This window comes from Lissotriton helveticus, chromosome 1_1 (assembly GCF_964261635.1).
Source record: "Lissotriton helveticus chromosome 1_1, aLisHel1.1, whole genome shotgun sequence".
Lineage (NCBI taxonomy): Eukaryota > Metazoa > Chordata > Amphibia > Caudata > Salamandridae > Lissotriton > Lissotriton helveticus.
The window spans coordinates 1,448,858,963-1,448,881,567 of NC_136057.1; the positions used below are offsets into that span (position 1 = coordinate 1,448,858,963).

Consider the following 22,605-nt stretch of genomic DNA (forward strand, 5'->3'; position numbering starts at 1 on the left):
GTTGACTATTGTCCTATCCAAGCCCATTTCAAGTAGTTTTGACCAAAGCTTTGATCTATTAACCAGATCAAAGGCAGAGGAGAGGTCCATGAAACCGAGGTACATGGACCCCTCCCTAGCCCTGGTATATTTCTCAATCAACAAGTGGAGATTAAGGCATTGGTCCTGGGTATTTCTTTTAGGTCTAAAACCATATTGCACATTTGTCAAAATGCCATTCTCATTTACCCACTCATTTAGTTTTACTAATATAACTCTTCCTAAGATCTTAACTGATGAATCAATCAGTGAGATTGGTCTATAACATGCAGGGTCCTGCCTGTTTCCCTTTTTAAACACAGGGATAATTATAGATGTTTTCCATGACTCAGGAATGTTATCATGATTTAATGCATTAAAGACCCTGCAGAGTAGTCTTGACCAAAAATTAGGAAAGCATTTAAAGGCGTCTGCAGGAACACCATCGGGTCCTGGCGCCTTTTTCATCAGGGTACAATCAATGGCATTTAAAACTTCTGTTACTTCAAAGTGCAATTGATTCCCAATGACATTAGTGTCAACCTCCTGGGCCCCAAGATCTACACTGGTATGTCAGAATAAATATCACTGAAGTGTTTAATCCAACCTTCATCAGGAATATTAGTTTCAAGGGGCGAGTTTTCCTCTCCTGTAAATAGAGGTTGGTTGACAATCCTCCAAAATTCTCCACTGTTTTTCAATATTACTGGATCTGAGAGCTGTGTCTAGGCTTCATCTTTAATTTGTTTTTTCCTGTCTGTTATGGCCTTTTTATACTGGGCTCTACAGGTGGTGATAAGTTCACGATCTTTCGGAACAGCTTTTAAAGCATTTAGCAGTGCGGAATGTGCTTTTGAGCATCTGTGATCAAACCATCTTTTGATGGGCATTTTCTTAGGTTTAGAATCAACAGATAGCCTACAATTAATCTTACTACATATACTAGCGAATGCAGATATCACTTCCCTGTCTTCAGATTCACTAGATAGGCACACTCCAACCTCACCCTCTGCCTCAAAGAGTACCTCTTGTACGAAGGATTCCGGAATTATACTATCCCATTTCAGTCTGCGTTCTTGGTCTTTAACCTTAAATACCTGTTTAATGTTACAAGGGGCGTGTTTTCGCCCTATAAAATCTGAAGCTAATAGATCCAAGGAGACAGGGTTATGATCGCTGAAAACGGAAACCACAGTTTTATACATTAAAACCTTAGCTAAAAAGCATACTGAAATAAATATGTAATCAATAATAGAGCCATTGTCTGTTCCCTTAAATGTAGGGGCCCTATCCCCCCCCTCCCCGCAACCAGACTCATATAAGTTCCATCTTGCTAAAAAGTTCTCTAAACAATCACCCTGTTTATTATGTTCAAGATGGATGGGCAAACAGTTTGGGGGGGATTCTGCATCATCGCAAACACACATTAGTGAACACGGGTGTATATTGAAATCACCCAAAAACATAATTTCAAAAGAATTAACTTTTTCACTATAGGCTGACAAGAAAAGATCCAATCTATCTAGACTATATCAAGTACAGTCAGATGCATTGGAGTTATAGAAATTTATAAATAAAATGTTGGGAAATTCTACTGAGGAAAGTTCAACAATTAAACATTGCTCGGATCCCGAATCACATTTCTTTAGGCTTCCTTTGATATCTAATTTAAAGAGGCTTAACAATCCTCCCTTAGCTCTTCATGCAGTGCTAGACACTGCAGGTATACAGAAATGGCTATAGCCATCTAAAGAAAAGCTGTTGTTTGTGTCCCATGTTTCCTACAATGCAATAATGTCGAACTTATCCATAAAATCTGTCCATGCCACATTGCCTACTTTAGTCTTAATTCCCGCAATGTTCCAAGTAAGTATACTAAATACTGATGCATAGTTCTCATCACGGCTTATGAGTTCAGGCAAAAGTCAATCATTTTGATCCATAGAGGATAGAGGAGCATATCGATTGGACAACAAAAGGGGTTGTACAAAAGGATTTTGGTAAACGGGAGGAACTGAGTGGTTTAAAATGTTTTGATGTTGTTCTCAACCCCATCTGTTGTTTATATCCCAGTTATTATCCCACCCAAAAGCTGGGGTCCTAGGGTAGGTGACATTCTGTTGTTCTCCATAAAAAAAATTTAAAGTTAAAGGGACAACAGTACCCTGCCTGCGTTGTGGCGGGAGTAGGTTAGTGAGGATGTTTGGCAAAACGCCTATATGTGAAAAACTCACTGCCACACAATCCCCTTTAAATTTTTTGGGACGGTTTCCTAACCAGGAAACCCTTTTTGCATTCTTAATCTCCTGAGCCAGTTGCTGAGCCCCCCCCCGGGGCTAGCCTCGTATTATTTGTAAGCCATTGCAAAGCCTTATTAGATAAAGTGGTGGGTGTTTCTACTATACCAGCTTCTAGAGGGGGAACATTAGCTAGTACTAGGACAACAGGTGAAGCTTCCACTATAAATTGTAAAGGGTCCGTTAACTGAGGCTGTACTGGGGGAATTTCAACTGTTAGGGGAGCATCCCCTTTACCAACTGTTTCATTAGCTTTTAAAACCAGCAACTGCGTTGGGGGGTTATTAGGCAATAATTCATCTGTAGCTTCACCCTCGAAATCAACGTGCTCTCCAGAATTATTGCCCATGTTAACAACCAGAGTGGTAACATTTTCAACACCCTCCACTAGCTTGTTCTGCTGGCCACCTAGCTTTTTAACCTCAGTTTGTAATTTGTCTATTTTGGCAATTAGAGGTTTAACAATGGCTTTAATTTTACTTTCAATTAATTCAGCAATTTTGACAAACAAATCATCATCAACATTAAAATTTGCCCTTCCCTCTCCATGATCCTTTAAGTTGGCCTTTGGAGTGTTTGCCCTCTTCTTCCTTGTCCCCGATCTTAACCCTCCCCGTTTAGGCTGGGTTTTTGCCCTAGGATGTTCTGGCCGGGGGGCCTGATCAGATATGAACTGGTCTTCATCTGAAAGACAAGTCTGTATCTCCACTTCAAAGTCACTGTCTATATGATTTACAGGGTCCATGATAAGTAACTCAGGGCTTGGCACAATATTTTCAGTAAAGTTGCCGATATCCTGATTAGTGGGAGAGATAGGATGAACTTCAAGATCAGTTTCCATAGATGTAATATCATCTGTAGGGGGAGGTATGGTAGGGCTCAAAAGTCTTAAGTCTGGTGATTGACTCAACCCCAAAGATTCTCTCCTCTGTATATTTATTTTTTTCACAGTTTGGACCATATAGTTTTCCATCGTATTTGCTGTAGGAACAGCACCTTTTTTCGGCATCCTACCACTAGAGCCAAAAGACTATGTTCACGAACAATGGTAGATGACAAAATAAGTACAACAGTATCTTACTTGAAAAGTAGTATATGCCACAAGCAGCCAGCAGAGTTTCTAGCCCTGTCCCTGTCGCCTCCTGCCGATGAGGGCCGTAGAGGGCCCGCCCTTTGCCCGGGCTTAGCCCCGGGCGTCCCGCGACGCGGGTGTTTCTGCTGATTTATGGCGCCTGCTGGCGCTCTCTCTCCGCGTCAATTACGCGCCGCCGCGAGGCCTGCCGGGTGTTGTGGTTCCCGGAGCGGCGGCGCGAAGCTTGGAGGCTGAGTGACTCTCGGCGGTGGCGGCTTGGCGTCCTACGTGCCCCGTGGACTCCTGGCGGTGTCGGCGTGGTAAGTTTTTATCTCCCCCGCTCTGCCGGGGTTTCTGCTGATTTATGGCGCCTGCTGGCGCTCTCTCTCCGCGTCAATTACGCGCCGCCGCGAGGCCTGCCGGGTGTTGTGGTTCCCGGAGCGGCGGCGCGAAGCTTGGAGGCTGAGTGGCTCTCGGCGGTGGCGGCTTGGCGTCCTACGTGCCCCGTGGACTCCTGGCGGTGTCGGCGTAGTAAGTTTTTATCTCCCCCGCTCTGCCGGGGTTTCTGCTGATTTATGGCGCCTGCTGGCGCTCTCTCTCCGCGTCAATTACACGCTGCCGCGAGGCCTGCCGGGTGTTGTGGTTCCCGGAGCGGCGGCACGAAGCTTGGAGGCTGAGTGACTCTCGGCGGTGGCGGCTTGGCGTCCTACGTGCCCCGTGGACTCCTGGCGGTGTCGGCGTGGTAAGTTTTTATCTCCCCCGCTCTGCCGGGGTTTCTGCTGATTTAAGGCGCCTGCTGGCGCTCTCTCACCGCGTCAATTACGCGCCGCCGCGAGGCCTGCCGGGTGTTGTGGTTCCCGGAGCGGCGGCGCGAAGCTTGGAGGCTGAGTGACTCTCGGCGGTGGCGGCTTGGCGTCCTACGTGCCCCGTGGACTCCTGGCGGTGTCGGCGTGGTAAGTTTTTATCTCCCCCTGCTCAATTCAGCGACGACATCACAGACTTCATCAGCCCGCACGCTCTCGCCTCCGAGAACTACATTCTTCTAGGAGACCTCAACTACCACCTTGACAACATTCTCGACAACAACACCACCACCCTCCTGGACAACATGTCCAATCTCGGACTCAAACAACTTGTCGACACCCCCACTCACACAGCCGGACACACGCTCGACCCTATCTTCACCTCCAGCAAGCACATCTCCTTCGATCACACTACAGCTCTCCACTGGACGGATCACAGCTGTGTTCACTTCAGCTACAAAACAACCCTGACCCACAACCGTCCACAACCCATTCCCCGAAGAAATTGGAACAAAATCACCACCGACCAACTCCTCGCATCCCTCAGCCAAAACACTCCCACCCTAACAACGGACCCAGACCAAGCAGCCACAAACCTCAGGCAATGGATTACACACAGTGCAGAAGAACTAGCACCCCTGAAAAAACACCAGTTGAAATCAATCAGCAAAAAGGCTCCCTGGTTCAATGATGACCTTAAAAAATCCAAAAAGACTTGCCGCACCCTGGAGAAGAATTGGAGAAAAGAACCAACCTCAGACAACATGACCTCCCTCAAGACAGCCACCCGCAAACACCACCAACTGATTCGTTCCGCCAAGAAATCAGCATTTAAGGACCGTCTCGATAACAACTCTCATAACAGCAAGGAACTCTTCAATATCGTCAAAGAATTCACCAACCCTCCCGCAGCATCCAACGACATCACTAACTCCCAAGACCTCTGCAATGCGCTATCCTCCTTCTTCTACAACAAAATTGCCGACATCCACAACAGCTTCAAGAACACTCCCAATGACCAACTCACCCCACCCCCTTCTGATCCCACCCCTCCCACTAACTACCTCAATTCCTGGAACCCAATCACCATTGAAGATACCATTCGCCTCATGAACTCAATCCACTCTGGCTCACCTTCTGACCCCTGCCCCCACTACATCTTCAACAAAGCTGACTCCATCATCGCTCCCCAACTCCGCGATGTCATCAACTGCTCCTTCAACTCAGCCACCTTTCCAGAAATATGGAAACACGCCGAACTCAGCGCCCTTCTGAAAAAACCAACAGCAGACCCCTCAGAACTGAAAAACTACCGACCCATCTCCCTCCTCCCTTTCCCGGCCAAAGTCATCGAGAAAGCCGTCAACAGCCAACTCGCAGCCTTCCTTGAATCCAACAACTCCCTGGATCCCTCACAGAACGGCTTTCGAGCCAAACACAGCACCGAGACCGCCCTCATTGCAGCGACCGACGACATCCGAGCACTCCTGGACAACGGTGAAACAGTGGCCCTCATTCTTCTCGACCTCTCCGCCGCCTTCGACACCGTCTGTCACAGCACCCTCATACAACGCCTCAACAACATCGGCATACAAGGAAAAGCCTTGGACTGGATCATCTCGTTCCTAGCCGGGAGAACACAGAGAGTCCGACTTCCCCCTTTCTACTCAGAGCCCTCCGAAGTCATCTGCGGCGTACCTCAAGGCTCCTCACTCAGTCCCACCCTCTTCAACGTCTACATGAGTCCCCTCGCCCCCATCGCACGTCGACACAACCTCAACATCATCTCCTACGCCGACGACACCCAGCTGATACTCTCCCTCACCAAAGACCCCAACACCGCCAAGGACAACCTTCACGAAGGTATGAAAGAAGTAGCCGAATGGATGAAACAGAGCCGCCTAAAACTCAACTCAGACAAAACTGAGGTGCTCATCCTTGGATCCTCCCCCTCAGCGTGGGACGACTCTTGGTGGCCTTCCACTTTGGGTTCAGCGCCCACACCCACTGACCATGCACGTAACCTCGGCTTCATCCTAGACTCCTCTCTCTCAATGTCCAGACAAGTCAACGCCGTGTCGTCCTCCTGCTTCAACGTCCTTCGCATTCTCAAAAAGATCTTCCGCTGGATCCCCCTCGAAACAAGAAAGACTGTCACCCATGCTCTGGTCACGAGTCGACTGGACTACGGCAACACTCTCTACGCCGGAATTACAACAAAATTGCAGAAAAAGCTCCAGCGCATCCAAAACGCATCAGCGAGACTCATATTAGACATCCCGCGCCAAGAGCACATCACCGGTCACTTAAAAAACCTCCACTGGCTTCCCGTCAACAAAAGAATTACCTTCCGCCTTCTTACCCACGCACACAAGGCCCTTTATAATCTAGGACCAGAATGCCTCAACTCTCGACTGTCCTTCTACTATCCCACCCGCCAACTAAGATCATCCATTCAAGCCCTCGCCGCAGTCCCGCGCATCCGAAAAACCACCATGGGCGGCAGATCCTTCTCCTTCCTGGCTGCCAAGACCTGGAACTCACTCCCCACCCACCTCCGCCTCACTCAGAATCACATCTCCTTCAGAAAAGAATTGAAAACTTGGATATTCGATAAACAATGAACCCTTCCATCTAGCGCCTTGAGACCCTCTGGGTGAGTAGTGCGCTTTATAAATGCCTTAACTTAACTTAACTTGAACTTGAACCAATATGTAACCCTGAGGCCTACCCCACCTACTTTAAAATACTTTGTACAGGAGACATCACAATTGTAATGCCCCATTGAAGACATATCCTGGTGCAGGCCACATGGAAAATACATAATGTTACAATCCACCCCCATAGATAACATAATTCTTCCAAAGTTTTGCTCTATTTACTCAATCAAAGGCAGAAGTGAAATTCATGAATGCAAGGTGGAGATGACCTGACCTTGAGTTCACGTATTTACTCACAATCAAGTTCAGGTTCAGACATTGATCCCTAGTACTGATACCTGGTCTAAAACCAAACCGCAAGTCAGAGAGGATTGCATATTCCTCTGCCCAATTCGAGAGGCTATTGAGAATTACCCTCCCAACTACCTTGACTACTGCATCTATAAGGGAGATGGGGCTATAACTATGGGGAGCTGCCCTATCACACTTTTTGAAGTACAGGACAATGACTTGGGTGGGCAATATCATCGATACAATAGGCCAAGAGCGGGGTCCAAAGTTCAGGTTCACTCAAAAAGAGGTCAGTCCTGATCCCGTCTGGGCCTAGAGCCTTATTACTAGAGAAGGCCAAAATGGCACATTTAACCACCTCCACAACCAAAAACAAGGTGGAGACACCCCTTAGGGTAATTGTGTTTTCAGGCAAAGCCTCGAGATCTATATTATATATTGCTTAAAACTGATTCACCCATGTCTCCGGTGGAATATGGGCAAAAATTTGTCACTGATCTTCCCTATTTAAAAAGGAGCAATTACAACTTATTTTGTGAGAAAGCTGAAAGTAGGTTTTGCCACGCTTCATCCTTACTCTCTTTTCCCCCTAAGACTCTGGACTTTATATTCTCTCCTACAGCTAGCAATCAGGATTTTAGCTTTAGGATTATCGCTCAGCACCTGTCGAAGTAATTTATGCGCTCTGGTAACATTTTTATCAAACAATCTGTGTCCTGTGGGGGCCAACGTGGATAGGGATTGTAAGCATAGACCACCTTTGCGATCACCGAAAAGCCCTCAAGACCTCTGAGCAGGCACGGCCCGTGCCGGGCGTTATACTGGGGCGGTGACGTCAGGCAGGGGAGGGTCAGGGTGGGGGGTTGTAAAATGTGGGATATGAACCATTAGAGGTAAGTACCGATAAAAATAAATAAAACAAATTTCGTTGCCCACGCTGCATCGCCAAATGTGATGCAGCGTGGGCAACGAAATTCGTTTTATTTATTTTTATCGGTACTTACCTCTAATGGTCCATATCCCGTATCTTACAACCCCCCACACTGACCCTCCCCTGCCTGACGTCACCGCCCCAGTATAACACCCGGCACGGGCCGTGCCTGCCTCTGAGGGGTTAGTTTAACCCCTCTGACATTGATCGTGGATAGGGATTGTAAGCATAGACCACCTTTGCGATCACCGAAAAGCCCTCAAGGCCTCTGAGGGGTTAGTTTAACCCCTCCGACATTGATCTAGTTCCAGGGCACAGACTTCCCTTAAGTGTGCATGGAAGGCTACTGGGCCACTTCTGGACATTTTAGTCTTCTCCCTTGGTCACTTGGTTTTATACCTATGGTATTGGACTTGCAATTAACCTTTTCATGCAGGAGGGTCCACCACAGCTTCAGAGAAATAGAGCTGTGGTCACTAAAACCCATGAGGTGAACCCTAACTTCCTCTATGTTATTAAATACATTTCTTCATACCAGAATATAATCAATCACTGTCGAACAACCCCTGCCTGTGAAGGTTGGGGGGAGGGATTTTGGCCCCTGCAAATCAAACATTTCAAAGGTACAAAACAGATTAAATTCAGAAATAAACACAGTTACAAGGTCCCTCAGACTAGAGTGCTCAAAGTAGAACGTATTATCCTGCAGGAGCAAAGACGTTGGGTAACAAAAACATGACAATAACCTAAACATGGGAGTTTTCATTTGCGCCATAGTTCAAAAGCGCACCTGATGGCCCTCACATAGCTCTGTCCCTATTTAAATAAGGTTGGTGCGCAGGTGCAATGATAAAGGTAGGTACCCTTTCCTCTTCTGTGGGGTTTTGTGCTGATTTCAAACTTCACTTTTAGATTAATTTTAGTGTTTTGATTTTAGATTGGTTTGTTGGAAGGGATGGGGCGTGCAGTAGCAATGTGCTGGGGTACTTTACTACTTTTTACCGGACTCTGCAATTTTTCAGAGCTGGGTAACTGTCATCTATCTTGATTTGGCCATCCAAAGTTTTCATTCGCGCTCTAGTTCAAGAGCGCATCTGATCACGCTCATGCAACCCTGCCCCTATTTAAACAAAGGCAGTGCATGGACCTGCACAGTAGACACGCCGCAGGCATGCCAAAGGCAAGCCCGTCAGTGCACATCCTCCCAGAACGGGGCCAGGGGTCAAGAATCCTGCACTGTTTACCTCAAAAATTCATAGGTAGTCTTCTGAGGCCTAAAGCTCACTGTGTCCCAGGACCCTTCCTCTCTGCTATTAAAAGCTAGTATTAGGAGAGAGATTGTACATATGCCCCCACTGTGGTTGGTGCCCTAACTTCACGCAAGACACCAATCTTAATACATATGATGTTCGGACTTCTGAGAATTCTGGCGACAGGTTAATGAAGTTTCAGTTTGTTGTGCTTAACTGTCGCTCTTTGGCCAATCACTCCCCTGGAAATGTTTGACTTCATAAGTGACTATAATATTGATGCTCTTTTTCTTACTGAAACCTGGCTTAATGATTCCTTCTTGCCTGATATTGCTCAACCTATCCCTGAACATTATAGAATCATTAGACAAGATTGAATGGGTGGGGGTGGAGGTGGGATTGCTATTATTCCGAAAGCTAGCTTCAATTGCCCTACTGAATCTCGATCTGTCCCCAATAGCAAAGGCTTCATTTAAATTAATGGAGAAGTACACCATGTAAGGTGCTTTAATATATCATCCCCCTACCCCTGCCAGTAGGTGGTGCCTTGTTATTGCTGACAGGATTGCTCTGTTTGTTATGAATTCAGCTAGTTTTACCAGTTTAGGAGATTTTAATATTCATGTTGATGATCCTTATGAGGGCTCGACCATTGCACTGGCTGATGACTTTCGGACTATTGGGTTATAGCCTCTTGTTCATTCTTCAAGACACACTCTTGATGGAGCCTTCTACAATCTGAACTGCCTGTTGGCAGACAGTCTGATACCGTTACATTGGACGGATCTTTCTGCAGACCATTTATCACTCCTGATCCAAGGGTCTAGACAAGCTGCTCCTGGCTTGCTCAGGAGTTATCGTCGATGGCCGAAGCTGAATGTTGAACTGGTTAGTACGGACTTGCGGAAGGAAAGCCCAGGTTCCACAGGTAATCTAGATGAATATGCTGATGCCATTGTTAATTGGATTCGCTCCTCCATTGATAGCATGTTGCCATGCAAAGTAGGAAAGATCAAACAGCAGTGTGCATCCTCCCCCTCTTTTCAAGATTTCTTATAATTACTCAAGAAAAAAAATAAACAGTTGGAGCAAGTATGGTGTAAAAATTATGGGAAGGAGTCAAAACTTAAAATGAGGGCAGCAGCTAAGGAGTAGGCCCACCATGAACCACGGGCGAATTACTACTCCAGCAAAAAAATTTAATGCTTCTAATTCTTCCAAGGAGCTCTTTGTGATTGTGAAATCCCTGCCAGGCCCTGTGCAAGCTTCCTCGCCTATTTCTTTCTTTCAGACTAGTTGCGAGGATAATGCAACATTTTTTAATACCAAGATCACTGATGTCTATTTTTCCTTGGCCGCCAATGGTGATATGGAATAACTAGTTAATGCAGGCATTTATTGCAATTCTAGCTCATCACAATTTAGTGGTATAGATCACGAAATACTGGAGTCATTATTAGGCTCCATTAAATCAGGCTCACCCTGGTATCCCGTTGCTTCCAAACAGATGATTAGGATCATCAGTGTGCTCTCTTCTTACTTATTACAGAGTATTAATACTTCTCTGGAAGAAGGTAGAGTTCCCTTATGTTGGAAACATGCCACGGTCTCCCTTTATTTAAAATAACGCACTCTAGATCCCAATGTCTGGGCAAATTTTCATCACATCTCTCTTCTACCAATCTGTGCCAAGATAATAGAAAATAATTTGAATAGCCAGTTTTTTGGAAACTTCTAGGATGCTGCACCCTTCCCAATCGGGCTTCCACGCTGGCTTTAATACAGAGACTGATCTTTTAGATGCTGTCGAGCATTTTAGAAAACAAATGGATCTTGGGGGCACACAAGCTCTCATTATCTCGATCTTGGTGCACAATTTGACACAGTATCACATGCAGTTTTAAACCTGAGGCTGAGAGACATTGGCCTTCAGGATTCTGCTCTTTCCTGGCTCTTCTCTTTTCTAAAGGGCTGCACCCTCCAAGTCTCTTGTAAACCACATAAGTCTTCCTTCTTCCATCTGCCTTGTGGGGTACCTGAAGACCCTTCATTAAGCCCAACATTGTTTAATATATGTGTCAGGCTTCTCACTGATCTAGCTGAGAGGTATGGTTTAACTATTTTTATACATGCAGACGATACACAGGTCACTGTGGTGCTTAGGGATGATAAAGAAGATGGGCCTATCGATCTTAAACTCTTTTTGTCTGAGGTAGCTGGTTGGATGAGGCATAACTCTCTTAGACTAAATGGAGACAAAACAGAGGTACTGATAGTTGAAAATCAACCACAGCTTTGGGGTTTCCAGTGGTGGCCGGCTAAATTGGGGACAATGCCCATCCCCTGTAAGGCTGCAAAAAACTTGGGTGTGTGGCTAGATCTTACACTCTCTATTAATATTCAAATTTCCAAAATTGCTACCTACTGTTTCTGGCTGCTTAAATGGTCAGTAAAATGATCTGGCTCCTTCCATTGATGGCACTAAAACTGTGGTTCAAACCTTGATCATATCTAGGCTGGACTATGGCAATGTGCTTTGTTTGGCAGTTCCTAAATAAATTCTAAATAGGCTTCAGTTGATGCAAAAGTCTCAAGCTTATTTGCTTTGCCATGTACCTAGACTGTCTTCCTTCGCCTTGCAACTTCATTCCCTACTCTGACTGACATGGAGATGCGCATACACCTCAAAAACCTATGCTTTATTCATTAGGCTTTACATAAGAACAGCCCATTTTATCTTAAGGAATTGGTGCATCCCTACTCGCATTGACGTAATCTTTGCATGGGATATCAGAATCTTGCCACTGTGCCCCACTATCAACCCGTTAGGCAAGGTGGCAGGTCTTTTTCATTTATGGGTCAAACTTTATGAAATCATTTTCTCTGCAAAAGTCGTAGCTGCGTGTCCTTTTTGAAGTTTAAAAAATTGTTGAAAACTGGTTGTTCTAAGTCTCTCTCTCCCCTATCTTTATGTATAGCGCTGGGAAACTCTTTTGAGTAGCGAAGCACTATAGAAATATATATTGATTGATTGACAAATGAAAATCGCCCATTAATTAAGCCCAGTAGTAAGACAGATCTCTAACACGCTTAGTGCTTAAGAACCTGTGTAGTGCAACCAAGTGCTCTGAAAAGGTGGAGCCAGAGATGGCATTGTAAAAATAAACTACTAACAAATCCTCCCTTGTCTGGGACTGTAAAACCACCTCCTGTAAATTTGATGACTCAGTCTGTAGATGCTGAGGCTTGCATGGAATAGACACAATCATCAACAGTAGCAAGTCTCCTTTAGGCCTCCCAGTCAACGAATGAGTTGCAGGGACAAAAAAGGTCTGAAAGCCATTCAGTGCAAAAGAAAAGCTAGTTCCCCATGTCTCTTGTAGGACAATAACGAGATACATTTTAACCACTGCAGTCCAGGTCCGTTTTTTTTTATCTTAAACCCGCAGTGTTCCAACATAAAAAGTTTAGACCACACTTGCAGATTTCAGAAGAAGATTTGGGAGGAAAGAGGTGAACAACCAGGGCATAAACAGTTGTCCGCTGATTAGTCTCTTGTCACTCACTGTCCACCAATGTGCTCAATGGTTCAAAATGGTTTGAAGTCTGGTTAGCACAAAGTCCTGGTGTGATCAGCGAGCGTCCTGAGGGGGCAATCTCAGGGGCCGGGGCCACAGACTCAGATACCTTTTGCACACATCGGTCACTCATATTTTTGTGGGAGGTAAAAAAAGCCTGAATGTAAACGCTTGATAGAAGATGCCAGATGATAATGCTCAAGAGTGGTAGCCAAAGGCGGGCAGCACCCCTCTTCAGGTTCAAATTTACCACCACACATTCCCCTTTCCACCTTTTACGGATCTGGTCGATCCAGGGCACTTGTCCTACCACAATGATAGAGTGCATGATTGAGACATCGGCTACCGTGTGGGTACTGAACCAGTGAGTAACCTTGTTCTTTAACTGGGTGAACTCTTCTACTGTTCTTTCCTGTAAGAGTTGAATGTTGCCCAGTACCACCTCATAAGGAGTTGCCTCAGGTGGTAAGTTAAACATATTGCTTCTCGGGAAAAGCCTTCCTGCACCTTGTCTGCTAGCCCTGAGCACATGCTCACTTGCCAATCTAACCTGCGGCACTGAAGCTACACTAAGTGATCTCTGGCCTGGGTTTAGAGGGGCTGGCAGGGGTCTCGTCATAGACGAGTGCAGCTCCAGGGTATCTTTTGTTGGCAGCATTTTTTGTTTGCTGCTTGTCTTTCTTTATAGAGAGGGTCCTGTGCTTTACACGTGTTCGGCTGGACGGGGGCTCCTCATCGTGAACCCGAGGTTGTTTCTCTGACTCCGCTTTCTGCTGCCGCGGATTTAAGGCGTGGCTGTCTTTATTTTTCTTTTTCTTTTTTCCGCGAGTTCTACATCTCAGTTTGGGATACCCCTGTGTCTTTCCTCGCGCATTTTCCTGCCATTACGGAATTCAGTCTGAAGACGCTCCTGAGTCTGAGGTAATTTATTTTATGCATGCATTTATTTTTTGAACATTTGAGTGGGAAATAGAGTCGGATTGTACTCTGTGCTTATTTTTCTTGCTAAAGGATGTGGACCTCTTAATCTGAATTAATCCCTAAGATTATTTTGAAGGACTGATCCTATTTGGAAACATTTTCATTTTTTTGTGAAGAGACAATTTGTCATCATGTCGGATTGCAAACAATAACCCCTTGGTTGAATTGCTTCATTTTATGGGAGAGACAGTCACTTATTTTAACGTTAACAAGAAACCTGCTCACTGGAATAAAGTGCTCTATCCGAAGTACTACGAAATCGAGTTCCAATTTGCCTGATTATCAAGGAGTGGTTTTCAGCTCATCAAGACCATTATAAGGTAGGTCTGGGGTGGCATACAAGGTGAACTACATATATATGTTGTAAAAACGACTATCTCTACTTAATCACCTCTCTGCTATTTTCTTGCCCTTCTGCAGGAATGCTCTTTCTCGACTATATTTCATCTGAAAGAACACCCAGGTGGTCCTTCCGTATCTCTCCACTCCTTATGGGAATTAGCACCCTCAGTTAGTCTCTGTGTTCTGGGGTGGCTGTACCCTACTGGAGTAAAGAGACAACATCTTCGCTCCTGTGGAATTTTGGGTTCGCTATGTCCTAATACCCGGGACGGAACTCTAGAACATGACAATTGAGCTTTGAGGCCCTTGGACCAGGGCCTTAAGGAAGAAGAATCCCCTGCAGTGTCCTCCCATCATGCGTCTCTCTCGCACTTTATCCGAAACCCCAGTGATGCAATATTTTATTTATTTATTTTATTTTAAAGGTTTTATATAGCGCTGGCTAGACCCGGAGGTATCACAGCGCTTTACATGAGCATCAGATCATAGTTACAGGTTACATCGTTATAAAGGTTACACAGTTACACAAGTTGGGCCGAGATTAACAGTCAACGAGCCCCACCTGTGTGATGCTAATGACTGCTTTCTAAACCTCTGCCAAACTGGATAAACATTCCTCCAAACGAGGGTTAATCGAGGCCTTGATCCTTGCCAACAGGCTGGTCAACATGACCCCAAAATGTATATCATCTGCTTGATTACAAGCTCCATTATCATTCTTCTTATGATTTATGTGCCCTTCAATTTATTCACCTCGCCAGGAAGCTTTAATGGCTTTGGTGTTTACTCCCTCCTTTTCCTTTTGGATCCTGGTGGGCCAGAATCAGGCAGAGTGTATTATTTAAACCTCCAATATCTTTCTGAGGATGATGCACAAGTTGTCAGCTTTGCACCCTCCTTTAATCCTTCCTTGGTGCCATCAGAAGTAACTCCAGCTGTAGCGTTGTTCCACTTAGTCTCCTAATCTTCCAAAGAAATAGGTGAATTGGTGTTCGACACGGCTATGTGCAAGCCAAGTTCTGCCTCAACCACGTTAATTTCACCAGAAATTGCCTCACCACGGATGTTAGAAAGTTCATTATAGAGCTTTTTATATCTGTGGAGCCCTGCAAAGGAGATAAAATGGTGGGACAAGTAGTAGATGACTTACATTTGCTCATCTCCAGTTACTTTACTGGTATCGCCTGGGCACACCCCTGGGCGCATCCGACGCCGCGGGGATCTTGGCAGCCTTAAATGCACCTGACCGGTGTGCTGGTGAGTACCGCACCTCCACCAGTAGCAGGGCTTGATGGGCCTTGAAGTCCTCGCCCTTCTCCTTCGTGGTGTCCCCACAAATATCAGCTACAAGAAACCATCACTACCTTTGACAATTCATAATTGTCTGAGGACTCAACCACACACCTGAGAGATCTGTGATCCTATTAGTAGGCCTAAACGTCCAACAGCAGCTGTTATAGAAGAAGGGAAACGTTTTCTCCTCAAACCTAGGTCAGACCGACAGTCCAAGACGTGGTCCTCCTGCACCGGGCGAAAGGCACCTTCCTCTGCCGTCTCCCTGACACCACACTGGCCGCCTTGAAGGGTGCGTGGCCACATGCTGAATCCGAGGTCTTAAAAAGTCCAGCCGAAGTACCTCATCCCTGAGAGAAATAAATCGGCTCCCCTCTAACTCCTCATCCTTTTCAAGCTCCATCACAGACAAGGCCACCAGTGTGCAACTGCAGGTAGAGTACTAAAAAACATATGGACGAAGAGCACACATGATGTTTGCTGTAAAGTCAGCAGGGAGGAGATGAGCAGCTCTGGAGTGCTTCTTCCTGCTGCCTTCAGTCAGGATGCTAAACCCGGAGTGTTCAACAGCTGGAATGGCTTACAGCTTTTTTGCCAACAATGTAGGGCCAGTGGTTTCAAATGCTAGCTATAAGGCCACACAGTGGGCTGTGCTGAAGGCCGCTTTTAAAAACACAAATTCATTCCCTCAAAAAGAGCATCAATTATGTGTGATGATGTTCATTAAAACTCTTCTACCCCAGGAGAAGATAGCTTAACAAGAAGCTGCTTTCCAACCTGAAGGAGTAGGTGCATTCCCGGCGCCCCCTTTCTCCTCTACTATACAGGCTTCATTCCAGCAGTGCCCAAGTGTCTAAGAGAAGGAGTAGGCCCTCCGGTGACCCCTTGTGAGTCACACCAGATGGTATCTCCTGAAATAGACACCATATGCCACCCCTACACCCTTAATTACACAACCCCAGACGTTTCTCAAATGACCTCATATGTTCCTGTTGCAGGAACCTTCAGGATCCTAGCTTTACACAAGTTATTTCTCTGCAGAGAAAGAGACAGTATGTATATCTCAGGCCCACGGTGTTAGAAGGGAAGCCTCTAGTTTCATATCTTGAATTGCATTTAAAAGTGTGGGCCCTGTCCAAGTCAACCAAAATGTCAATACTTTCAGGTGCGGTAGTCGTTCAGTGTTTTGTCTGATAAGGACCTGCTCTGGAGAGGCGCTTGGCCAGGATCGAGGACTCTCACTCGATCTGAGCCAGTGACCACAATCCTCTTCTGTGACTCGCACCACAAGGCCCACGGCAGAGCCCTCCAGGCCTGGATCAAGGGCTGGGACTCCTACCAGGGGAGCCCCGCCAAAGCCTCTGTCTGGGCCAGGATCCAGGCCTGGGGCTCCCACCACGAGAGCCACAACAGAGGCTTCCGAAGGAGGACCCAGGACTGGGAATCCTACCACAGGACCCATGCGGGAGGCCTTTGACCCAGGGCAAAGAGCTCTGACTACTGCTACTAGGCGATAAAAGAGAGAATGTCCTTTTCTTCAATTCCCAAGCGTAGTGTTAACAAACCACTGAAGTCCTTCAAGTTACCAGGACCGAGAGGAACATTCTGCTTGAAGAGAACAGGTGCCTCAGTGGTAGATCGTCCTTGGATACAAAATATTGATGTAAACAGGTTTTGAACTGTTGAGATAGCTTTGTAGGTTAATGCACCCGCTGAAGAGTGTGTGTTCAACGGCTTCCGGTCAGCATCAGTGGCAGTCAAAGTGGGGCTTACTCTGCCTTGCATGCTTATGAAATAGGTGAACTGAGTAGGCTAATTTGGCTAGCAGTGGCTTCACACAGCCTTTGGTTCAGGGGTAAAAGGGCCAATATAAGCTGAAGCTGGCCTGATGATCCGACGTACTAGTGTGGACGGGCATCCTACCAACTCATCAGTGACGCCATAGGCTGATGCAAGGTGCACTACACATAACAAGGGTAAAAGGGAGTCCCCAGTAATTAACTCCCTGCTTAGCCCCAGGCATGTGACGAAAGAGGACCACCGCGACACGTGGAGCGTGCACCAAATGTCGTAGGCCAATAAATGATGGGGGGAAAGAGAACGCTCTGTAAAAAGACACGTTTTGATTATTTTGCTGTTTTCGAAATCCTGTAGCGTTTACTATTTTAGTTAAAGGCCTAAGCTATCTTAGTGGTCATTAAGAAGCTGGGCTTGTCTCTGAGAAGTGCTCTTTAAGTGAAGTGTGACCTGCTTTGTGAGAGTACAAATGCTCAGCATGAAATCCAATTGCCCCACAAAGCAGCCCCCGCAAGGCGGTGGAGGTAAATGATCGGTGTCGCTCGAAGACTCTCACTTTTAATTATTCCCAGGGCAGTGTACCCAAGCTAATGTCCCCACGGCGGGGCACCTTTGTCAAAGTCTGCAGAATTCAGTCGGCAACGAAACAAAAGCACACTCCTAGACTTTTGTGCGACACAGTTTTGTTGACTGCGTAAATTTAGTGACTAAACACTCAGATTTGCTCGGAAGTCTTCGTTTTGCTATGCAAAAGTTACATTTTAATAGTGAAAAATTGCACAAATAGCAGACCGTAAACGATTACAACTTTCGTAGCACCGAATTATGGTTGAAAATAAGTACATTTCCTTCAATAATACTGCAGACCCCCTTAAATTTGAAAAACTAGATATTTTAACAACATAAAAAAAATGTGCCGAGTACTTTCAGTGTTTCAAATTGCTGTCTGTCGTGAATAACGTTTTTATATGTTAAAAAATGTATTTTTGTTAATTTGTCATTCAAAATAACATGGCACGTACTTGTATTTTGTAATCGTTATGTAAGAATCTAGAAAAGAGTGCAATGAGTTTTCAAATTTACATTAAATATGCCCAAACTTCGTGGCTCCTGTTGGTTTCAGAGGACTTTCTGCTTTCAGAATCTCCAGGGCTCACCCTGCACAGGTGCGTCGGAGCACGCGCGCTCGGGGGCATCCAGAGCCCCACAAACGTGAGCTTTGCAGATCTTTATAAATCCCTTGGAAGTGTCAGCCTATGAAAATGTTTGTGCTACGGAAAAGGCAGTTAAACATTTGTATAAAGTAACGTAATTCTTGCAATGTTTGGACACCCAGAAAATTCGTAATCTAGAAATCTTCCACTGCAGCAACTGTAAGTAAGCGTTCTAGTGCTTTGAAGTGTCCGCCAGGCAACATGGCAGTGCAAACTAATACATGCATATCTGGGACAGCCACGGTGCGATAAATATGTAAGGGCTTTACCACGTTTTAGAGTGATCTGAGAGGCCTGGCGTCTTCTACAGAGTCAGGAGGGAGTGCGCGGAGATAAGAAGCTGCAGCAGAACCCAGAGCAATGCTACAATCCGATCCCAGGGTGTGAAAGAAATACTATCTTCGAAATAAATAACCGCCGAATGATCCCTGAAAGCCTTCTTTCAGAGGGATGGACAGCACCCCTGAGAGTTCAGGTGCACCCGTGAGAGTGCCACAGCCACCCCGAGAGGCCCCCGTGTCACCCCTGAGAGTACAGGTGCACCTGTGAGAGTGCCACAACCACCCCGAGGGGCCACCGGTGGCACCCCTGAGTGTACACGTGCACCTGTGAGAGTGCCAGCACAGCCAACCCCAAAGAGGCCACCGGTGGCTGCGAGGGTCATTAAGAGCAGTGACAGCCCTAACACCTACGCCACAAAATATGAACTCGTCACAAACTTCGATCGACATCATTCGCAGTTGTAGGGAAATGGTACTAAAATGCTGCTGGCCTTGTCCTGCAACAAGAATGACGCAGTTTGTTCCTGAAAAGTGAATTATAACGGACTTGCTTGCCGTTTATTGCGTCGCGAATCCCAGTCGGGGCAGCCATGCGCTGTATTGCGCCCTCTACTAGTGGTGCTCTTTTTTATCGCCCTCGTAAGGATGAAGGTCTTTTATCTCGCCAATTCACGTGCAGTTTACTGGTCGTTCATATATTTCCACGACTTACCCTTTTAATGTTGGTAGATTATGAGATGTGCAGGCCTCACATAGATGGGTGCGCAGGGGAAAGATTACTCTAAAACACCTCCCAGGATTTGACGAAGCAGCAAAGGGCCCTGCTAAATTTGTAAAAGGGGGTAGACCAATAAAGGACCTGTTTGTACTGGGATGTAAAGATGTGGGGGTGCTTCGGGGGGAGCGGGGTGATGTTTCTATGCTCTGGAGGTTCCCATTCCCTCTTCACCGATCTCCATAGAATAGCAACAGACGTTTGACTTACATTAGTCCTATCAGCCCCAGCCCTCCCTGGGACCTCTGAATCGGAGCTCTGATGCTTCTCTGCACGGTCCCGTACCATCCAAGGCTCTGTCCTATCCTGGTTCCATTTCCAGGCCACCTTTATGCAAAAACACATGAGCCGACCCAGACCGCGAAACTTATGGAACAAATGCACAGGACCAGAGAGTCACGTTTTTTGAAAAAGATTTCCATCCACAGTGGTACTAAGTCTGCTGTGTGTGTGTGATGGGATATCGATAAATGCACCATAAGCCCAGAATGCAATGTCAGCGTGATGTATTATTCACGTATTATCTTCACAACCTTATGACAACAAAATTGGAAAAAATCATTGGAGATGGTGCAAGGTGCAGAAAGTGCTCAGTGCAAACAAATATTTACATATATACGTATAATCATCCAAATAACATGAGGTACCAGTAATTAGTCCAACATCAACAAGATCGTGTCATTATTCAAGTACAGTCGATGGGATAGCTCTGTGAGTATGTCGACGTTGCAACCCAGAAGTTGGCATTGCATCCTGGGGCTTATTCTTCATGTACGGCTATAACACCGTTTGGGACCACTGAGGTGGTAAATCTTTTGCAAAAAAATGACCCTCGGGACTGTTGTATTTGTTCTATCAATCCTCCTTTAGGCCTCTGCTGATAGGTGCTTATTGCCCCATCCCTTCGTGGTGCTATCTACCGTGAAGGATGAGCCTCAAGGCGCATTGGGCTTCTGGGGATCGTTTCTCCGTTGCCCATCCAGACTCCATCCTTTCATGGTGCTATTTCCCCTGAAGAATGAGCCTCAAGGCGCTTTGGACCTCTGGGGACCGTTTCTCCTTTGCCCATCAATATTCCATCTCTTCCTGTTTCTTGTGAAATGCCTCCTTTGCTACTAAAATGCTACAGCGGTGACTTATTAATGGGGTTTTAAATGCTCCCTGTGGTCTGCAAGTACAGTGCTTAAGATTACATCTTTACGGCATCACCAGGTGCCCCTAAAAGTGCAGACCTATCAATATCCAGTTGGGAGCTTAGCTGGAGGGCCAGGACAAAGGACCAACATCAAGGAATGTGTGAGTGCACAGGGCCTCCTGGCTTTTGGTACTAAAATGCGGACCTGTTGGTACACACATTACTTCTTCCAAACATGGAAAGCTCTCACCGAGCCAGCTTTTAAGCTTTATGAGTGATGCTGGCCTCTTCCTCCTCTCAGGTTGGGTAATGGGTGTCTCTCTGTGATATGTGCACGACCCTGTGTGTGTCTTCATCTCACCGCTCTCGTGATGGGGTCCCCTGTTGGAGCCTGTATTGGGCGGTATGGATCCCTTTCATTTCATATCACCTGTCAGAGATGGTGGAGGCTTTTTGGGCAGTTTTTCAAGCCCTACTTAACTCCCTCTCACCTCCCTGTTCACCGAAGCACTATATTCTCCCTCACCTCAACCCAGAGCATGTGCTAGTATCTTCTAGAGGTGTGAAGGAATCCTCTGGGCCGCCACCCCTCCCAGCACAGACCATGCTAATAGCATTACATAGCACGCGGTCGGTCACTTACCACCACCTCCCACTGTTGTTCACCGCCAGTGTGTTGGACAAGGAGGAAAAGGCCAGAATCCAGAGAGTTTTCAGCCCCAGCAGGAAACTAAGCGGCCTCATGTCTTCGGCGGTGGGCTTCTCTACGCCAAGAAACCCGACCCTCAGTGCGCCTCTAATCCACCACTTCTCAACAGCACCTGGGGTCACTGCATGATGCACGTAGACGAAAAGATGATGCAGGAAAAAACACTCGCGCTCCCAAAAATGTGTGTGCAGTTCAAAATCTGATCCTTTGCAGGGGCCGGATCGGTGTCTCCTTCAAGCAACAGAGGGGTGAGTTCCCAACGCTCCGAGGTCTGCCCCGTGGTAGGATGGAGCAGTCCTGCCCCTGGTGCTGGATGGCGAGGTAGGCTCATGCGTGGATCAGAGCATCACTCTGGCTCGCGCATCTAATTGTCCTGGGCACTGCAGCATCACCCCAGCATCTTCCCTTCATCCCTGGCTGCCCCTGCCTCTTATAGACTCTGCCTGCAGCATCTCCATCCAGGACGCAGCCACCAAGCCCTCATCCCAAGACAGTCAGGGGAAGGGGGGCCGGGGGGCTGCTGATCCATTGAGCGTATGTGTGTGGGGGAGCTGTCTGTCCATCAGAGAGAGAGAGAGAGAAGGCGGGTGGGGCCCTAAGGGGGCGGCGTATAGACAAGAGACAGGGGAGCTAGAGAGGCTGGCACCACGAGACAAGCTGGAGGTGGATACGGACAGGAAGATTAATGCCTCGAGTGTGCACGCAGCGGACCTCTCCCGCGCCGCCCACAGAGGACCACTCCGCCGCCGCGCACTTGCGCATCACTCATGCCTCTGCGCGCAGAGAGGCCGAGGCCGTCTGCTGCCTTCACAGCGCCCCAATCTCCCTTTTGCCCCCTGCAGGCTTTCCTTATATGCCGCCGGCACAGATAGGACATCACTCACTTTTCTGAAGTCGTGATCTGAGTTTTGAAAACATGAGCAGAAGTGTGTTGGGGAGGCAGGGATACCACCCCACAGAGCCCACAGGTTGTGCTTAGAGTGAGTTGACGCCACGCGACACAGTGCGCAGGTGGTTTTCAGAGTGACGTGGGGGCGCCCAACCGACGGCGCGAGAGCAGCAGCTTGCGGAAGGTAGACGGAGCGGCGTCGGCTGAAGAGAGTGCGCGCGCTGCCTCACGGTCTGCGCGGCACGTGCGTCCCGGGCACTCTGCGCCCACGTGACGGAGCGCGCGGCGC

General features: G+C 47.0%; 1 protein-coding gene across 1 annotated transcript in view; it reads right to left on the minus strand.

The window, feature by feature from the left end:
• WNT1 (Wnt family member 1) overlaps nucleotides 1–22,394 on the minus strand; it is an 84,107-nt gene extending 61,713 nt beyond the window's left edge. The window contains exon 1 of the mRNA XM_078658254.1: nucleotides 21,362–22,394. Coding sequence (XP_078514380.1) covers nucleotides 21,362–21,462 — 101 coding nt within the window. The 5' untranslated portion in view covers nucleotides 21,463–22,394. The remainder of the gene's footprint in view (nucleotides 1–21,361) is intronic.
• Nucleotides 22,395–22,605: the final 211 nt, after the last annotated feature.